The following is a 6,712-nucleotide window of genomic DNA, read 5'->3' on the forward strand; positions in this document are numbered from 1 at the left end:
CTTGAAAATGTCCGTAAACAGCTCAAAAAGAGTCAAAATATTTTCAAAATTGTATGGTGTATAGGAAATACTAATATAAACATCCAGTAAAATTTTCAGGTATCTACAGTTATTCGTTTTTGAATTACAACAAAATAAGGAAATCGCTATGAGAAATCGAGTGAATATCCAATGTTGTAAAAATTTGAATTTCAAACAATAATAAAAATTTAATTTAACTTTCTTATAGATATTTTTTTTTTGATAAAGGTAGATAATCTCATAAGGAATCTTGTATTACATTTTAAAATCTTAGATTTTAAAAGAAAAATTTTTACGAATTCTTAACTCAAAATAATTTGCTAATTTTCGTGATTTTTCCATATTTTGTTAATTTTTGAATTTTAAATGCTTATAAAAAAAAACTGTGACTAAGGATTTTTAATATTTTTCATCTGCCTTTGAAATAATATACTAGGAGCTTTCTATTACATTTTCAAGCTTTTTTAACCAACAAATAAAATTTTATTGATATTTTAAGAAAAAAAACTAAAAAAAATGGAAAATGAAAATGTTCCTAAACAGTTCAAATCAAATCAAAATATTTTGAAAATTTCATCGCGTATAGAAAATGTAAACATAAACAACCAGTGAAAATGTCATGTATATACATTCATTCGTTTTAGAGTTACACCAAAAGCCAAAATCGATTTTGTGAAAAACCGATTTTGTGTAAAAATTCCCGTTTTTCCTTAATTTTTCTTTTGTTTTTCACGGCGCTTTTGAAAACTACTGGAAAACTTTTGACCCCCCCAAAGTACCAACTAGATTCACTTTCCTATCAGAAAAGATACTGTTGAAGAAAATCCAAGCACTTTTACTGTCCTATAAGGTGATGACAGACACAAAAATAAAAAATAAAATAGAAAAACACACATCATTGTAAAATCAATACATTCATCGTTCCACTCAGAATCTAAAAGGAATACGCTCAGAAACTAAAAATTATTATTAGTGGTAAGCAATTTTTTTCTAAACCTAAAGAGTTCGAACGAGACTTTAGTGATGGATTTTAGTGCAGGAATAGAAAATACTTGCAAGGGGTGCAAAATTATTGGGAAAATATTCCTAAAAAGTTTAAGTTTATGCAATGAATATAAAGTAAATAATCCATAGAACATTTTTTAACAACAGTGGACGATTATATATAAGTTGATTTTTCACCGGGTTTTCCCGAAAGATCAATTACCCTATTTCTTAAAATAATCTTACCTGAACTCTTTTCCCAAGTTCTAGATCGATATCATCTTTGGCCCACGTTATAGAAGGTTCCGGGTCTCCTACAGCTTTGCACGAGAGTTGTAACTGCTCACCGACCGACAATGTCTTGTTTTCTGGCACCACAATTACATCCGGAGACGCTGTATGTACAACAATATATATAATACACTCGTCAAAATCATCACATTATTAAATAAAACAACTCGTTCTCGACATCTGTCAAACAATAGTGCCCATTAAGGCAAAACACAATAATAACCGGCTGTACAACAATAAAGCTAGGTACAGCACTGTTGTAGACAATATTATACTATGTAGATTATAGCATATAATATTATGTAATATATTTTATGTATTTTATTTAATTAGAATCATTACTCACTGCAATTAAAATTATTTTCAGTTATTTCTTCCAACGATATTTCTCTCATTTCTACGGGAAAATTACACGACAGGTCGTAATCTCCGAGTACATCACTTCTTTCTTTCAGCACGTTTACAAGCAACAGAATATTGCAATCGCACGTCAACGGGTTATGGTCAATCTGTCTATATTAGAAAGAATATATGTTTTGTTTAGAGAAATATATAATTCAGATAATGAAAGTATAGCAATTATTATAATATTAATAAAATATAATATATTGTAGGCAGTTCATGCTGACTTACAAAAGACTCAACGACGTTAATGAATCGAATGTTCCAGGTGGAATATTTCTTATCATATTGTGGTCTAAAAACCTATTATAAAATATAAAATGTCATTTTCACTCGGCTATACAATACGAACACACGAAAAATGTATTTGATACTTACAGTATATTCAGGTTTGTAAGTCCCTTAAACATTTCCAAATCAAGCTTATGAATGTTGTTGTAATCCAAGTGTAACTCTTCTAAACGCGTTAAGTTATTGAAAACGCCAGTCTCGATGTTATCGATAATATTTTCACTCAAGAATCTAATAATTTAATAATCCATTATATAGATAATATATAGGTAATAATATTTTATAAATAAATATAAAATCAACAGCTATTTGTTAATTTATATTCTTACAATGCCTGAAGCTTTGAAAGGTTTGCAAATGCCCCATTTTTCACTTCACTTATATTATTGTTGCTCAAATATCTGAAAATATGTTTACATTCTGGATTATAATTAATTAGTTATGTTAATGAATTTCAAAGTGTTTATATTAAGTATATTATACATATTCTTTATTTTAGGTGTATTGTATGATAAGATCACATGAAAAATGTGATTAATAGGTACTTACAGTGTACTCAGGTTTGTAAGTCCCTTAAACATTTCCAAATCAAGCTTATGAATGTTGTTGTAATCCAAGTGTAATTCTTCTAAATCCGTTGAGTTATTGAAAACCCCAATCTCGATGTTATCGATTTTATTTCCACTCAAGGACCTAATAATTAAATAGATAGTATATTGGTAATAATATTTTATAAATAAATATATAATCACTAGCTACTTATTAATTTATATTCTTACAATATTTGAAGTTTCGGAAGGTTTGAAAAAACACCATTTTTCATTTCACTTATATTATTGTTACTCAATATTCTGAAAATATGTTTACATTCTGGATTATAATAAATTAATGATGTCTATGCATTTCAAAGTGTTTACAATAGGTATATTATATATATTATTTATATTAGGTGTATTGTATAATACAATCGCAAGGAAAATATGATTAATACTTACAGTCTATTTAGTTTTGTAAGTCCCTTAAACATTTCCAAATCGAGCTTATAAATGTTGTTGTAATCCAATTGTAATTCTTTCAAACTCATTAAGTTATTAAAAGCCCCAGTCTCGATATTTTCGATTTTATTTCTATGCAAGAATCTAATGATTAAATAATTTATTATATAGGTAATAATATTTTATAAATAAATATATAAACACTAGCTATTTGTTAATTTATATTCTTACAATGCCTGAAGTTGCGAAAGGTTTGCAAATGCACCATTTTTCAATTCACTTATATTATTGTTGCTCAAATATCTGAATATATGTATACATTATGGATTATAATTAATTAATAATGTCTATGCATTTCAAAGTGTTTACAATAGGTATATTATATATATTACTTATATTAGGTGTATTGTATAATACCTACAATCGCATGGAAAATATGATTAATACTTACAGTCTATTTAGTTTTGTAAGTCCTTTAAACATTTCTGAATCGAGCTTATGAATGTTGTTGTCATGCAAGGATAAGGAGTCTAAACTCGTTAAGTTATTAAAAATCCCAATCTCGATGTTATCGATTTTATTTGAACGCAAGAATCTAGTAATTAAATAATATATTATATAGATAATACATAGGTAAGGAAATATTATGATATAAATAAATATATAATCACTAGCTACTTATTAATTTATATTCTTACAATATCTGAAGTTTCGGAAGGTTTGAAAAAACACCATTTTTCACTTCACTTATATTATTGTTGCTCAACCATCTGAAAATATGTTTAAATTTTGGATCATAATTAATTCATAGTATCTATGCATTTAAAAGTATTTACAATAGGTATATTATATATATTATTTATATTAGGTGTATTGTATAATACAATCGCAAGGAAAATATGATTAATACTTACAGTCTATTTAGTTTTGTAAGTCCCCTTAAACATTTCCAAATCGAGCTTATGAATGTTGTTGTAATCCAATTGTAATTCTTTCAAACTCATTAAGTTATTAAAAGCCCCAGTCTCGATATTTTCGATTTTATTTCTATGCAAGAATCTAATGATTAAATAATTTATTATATAGGTAATAATATTTTATAAATAAATATATAAACACTAGCTATTTGTTAATTTATATTCTTACAATGCCTGAAGCTGCGAAAGGTTTGCAAATGCACCATTTTTCAATTCACTTATATTATTGTTGCTCAAATATCTGAATATATGTATACATTATGGATTATAATTAATTAATAATGTCTATGCATTTCAAAGTGTTTACAATACGTATATTATATATATTACTTATATTAGGTGTATTGTATAATACCTACAATCGCATGGAAAATATGATTAATACTTACAGTCTATTTAGTTTTGTAAGTCCTTTAAACATTTCTGAATCGAGCTTATGAATGTTGTTGTCATGCAAGGATAAAGAGTCTAAACTCGTTAAGTTATTAAAAATCCCAATCTCGATGTTATCGATTTTATTTGAATGCAAGAATCTAGTAATTAAATAATATATTAAATAGATAATACATAGGTAAGGAAATATTATGATATAAATAAATATATAATCACTAGCTACTTATTAATTTATATTCTTACAATATCTGAAGTTTCGGAAGGTTTGAAAAAACCCCATTTTTCAATTCACTTATATTATTGTTGCTCAAATATCTGAAAATATGTTTACATTATGGATTATAATTAATTAATAATGTATATGCATTTTAAAGTGTTTACAATAGGTATATTATATATATTATTTATATTAGGTGTATTGTATAATACAATCGCATGGAAAATATGATTAATACTTACAGTCTATTTAGTTTGGTAAGTCCCTTAAACATTTCCAAATCGAGCTTATGAATGTTGTTGTAATCCAATTGTAATTCTTTCAAACTCGTTAAGTTATTAAAAGCCCCAGTCTCGATGTTTTCGATTTCATTTCTATGCAAGAATCTAATGATTAAATAATTTATTATATAGGTAATAATATTTTATAAATAAATATAAAATCACTAGTTATTTGTTAATTTATATTCTTACAATATCTGAAGTTTCGGAAGGTTTGAAAAAACACCATTTTTCAATTCACTTATATTATTGTTGCTCAAATATCTGAAAATATGTTTACATTATGGATTATAATTAATTAATAATGTATATACATTTTAAAGTGTTTACAATAGGTATATTATATATATTATTTATATTAGGTGTATTGTATAATACAATCGCATGGAAAATATGATTAATACTTACAGTCTATTTAGTTTGGTAAGTCCCTTAAACATTTCCAAATCGAGCTTATGAATGTTGTTGTAATCCAATTGTAATTCTTTCAAACTCGTTAAGTTATTAAAAGCCCCAGTCTCGATGTTTTCGATTTCATTTCTATGCAAGAATCTAATGATTAAATAATTTATTATATAATTAAATTAATATATTTAAATTTATATTCTTACAATATCTGAAGTTTCGGAAGGTTTGAAAAAACACCATTTTTCAATTCACTTATATTATTGTTGCTCAAATATCTGAAAATATGTTTACATTATGGATTATAATTAATTAATAATGTATATACATTTTAAAGTGTTTACAATAGGTATATTATATATATTATTTATATTAGGTGTATTGTATAATACAATCGCATGGAAAATATGATTAATACTTACAGTCTATTTAGTTTGGTAAGTCCCTTAAACATTTCCAAATCGAGCTTATGAATGTTGTTGTAATCCAATTGTAATTCTTTCAAACTCGTTAAGTTATTAAAAGCCCCAGTCTCGATGTTTTCGATTTCATTTCTATGCAAGAATCTAATGATTAAATAATTTATTATATAATTAAATTAATATATTTAAATTTATATTCTTACAATATTTGAAGTTTTGGAAGGTTTGAAAAAACACCATTTTTCATTTCACTTATATTATTGTTGCTCAATATTCTGAAAATATGTTTACATTCTGGATTATAATTAACTAATAATATCTATGCATTTCAAAGTGTTTATATTAGGTATATTATAACTCACAATAACTTTAACTTTGTCAGATGAGCAAATAATGATTATTGTATAAATAATATACAGGTAATAATATGATATAAATAAATATATAATCACTAGCTACTTTTTAATTTATATTCTTACAATATCTGAAGATTCCTAGGGTTTAGAAATATATAATTCAGATAATGAATGTATAGCAATTATTGTAATATTAATAATATATAATATATTGTAGGCAATTCATGCTGACTTACAAAAAAACTCAACGACGTTAATGAATCAAATGTTCCAGGTGGAATATTTTTTATCATATTGTGGTTTAAAAACCTATTAAAAAATATAAAATGTAATTTTCACTCGTCTATAGTCTATACAATACGAACACATGAAAATTTGTTTAATACTTACAGTTTATATATTTTTCTCAGGCCCTTAAACATTTCCAAATCGAGCTTATGAATTTTGTTGTAATCCAAGTTTAATACTTTCAAACTCGTTAAGTTATTAAAAGCCCCAGTCTCGATGTTTTCGATTTTATTATTATCCAAGTACCTGGAATACAATACAATTTGCTTACTGTCGTATATTTACTGGTGTTATGAGAAATTATATGATTATGATTAATGAATAATGTTTATTTAGACATTTAAAAGTGTAGAAATTATAGCGTGACTCACAAAAACTGTAACTCTGTC

At 25.4% G+C, this 6,712-nt stretch overlaps 1 protein-coding gene across 14 annotated transcripts in view; it reads right to left on the reverse strand.

Moving 5' to 3' along the window:
- The window catches only part of LOC100574507 (insulin-like growth factor-binding protein complex acid labile subunit), a 15,950-nt gene that overhangs the window by 1,852 nt on the left and 7,386 nt on the right, over window positions 1-6,712 (reverse strand). For 5 of the 14 annotated variants that reach the window (XM_029490967.1, XM_029490955.1, XM_016801977.2 and 2 more), the window contains 17 exons: window positions 6,426-6,569; window positions 6,273-6,344; window positions 5,883-5,954; window positions 5,680-5,823; window positions 5,464-5,535; window positions 5,261-5,404; window positions 5,045-5,116; window positions 4,814-4,957; window positions 4,598-4,669; window positions 4,351-4,494; window positions 2,769-2,840; window positions 2,539-2,682; window positions 2,319-2,390; window positions 2,077-2,220; window positions 1,930-2,001; window positions 1,643-1,809; window positions 1,252-1,400 (listed from right to left, as the gene is read on the reverse strand). In XM_029490967.1, the coding sequence (XP_029346827.1) occupies window positions 1,252-1,400; window positions 1,643-1,809; window positions 1,930-2,001; window positions 2,077-2,220; window positions 2,319-2,390; window positions 2,539-2,682; window positions 2,769-2,840; window positions 4,351-4,494; window positions 4,598-4,669; window positions 4,814-4,957; window positions 5,045-5,116; window positions 5,261-5,404; window positions 5,464-5,535; window positions 5,680-5,823; window positions 5,883-5,954; window positions 6,273-6,344; window positions 6,426-6,569 (1,900 nt within the window). Of the gene's footprint in view, window positions 1-1,251; window positions 1,401-1,642; window positions 1,810-1,929; window positions 2,002-2,076; window positions 2,221-2,318; window positions 2,391-2,538; window positions 2,683-2,768; window positions 2,841-4,130; window positions 4,203-4,350; window positions 4,495-4,597; window positions 4,670-4,813; window positions 4,958-5,044; window positions 5,117-5,260; window positions 5,405-5,463; window positions 5,536-5,679; window positions 5,824-5,882; window positions 5,955-6,272; window positions 6,345-6,425; window positions 6,570-6,712 lie in introns of all 14 variants that reach the window. The other 9 variants (XM_016801973.2, XM_016801974.2, XM_016801975.2 and 6 more) reach the window with 9 other exon arrangements.

Source organism: Acyrthosiphon pisum, chromosome X (assembly GCF_005508785.2).
Source record: "Acyrthosiphon pisum isolate AL4f chromosome X, pea_aphid_22Mar2018_4r6ur, whole genome shotgun sequence".
Classification (NCBI taxonomy): domain Eukaryota; kingdom Metazoa; phylum Arthropoda; class Insecta; order Hemiptera; family Aphididae; genus Acyrthosiphon; species Acyrthosiphon pisum.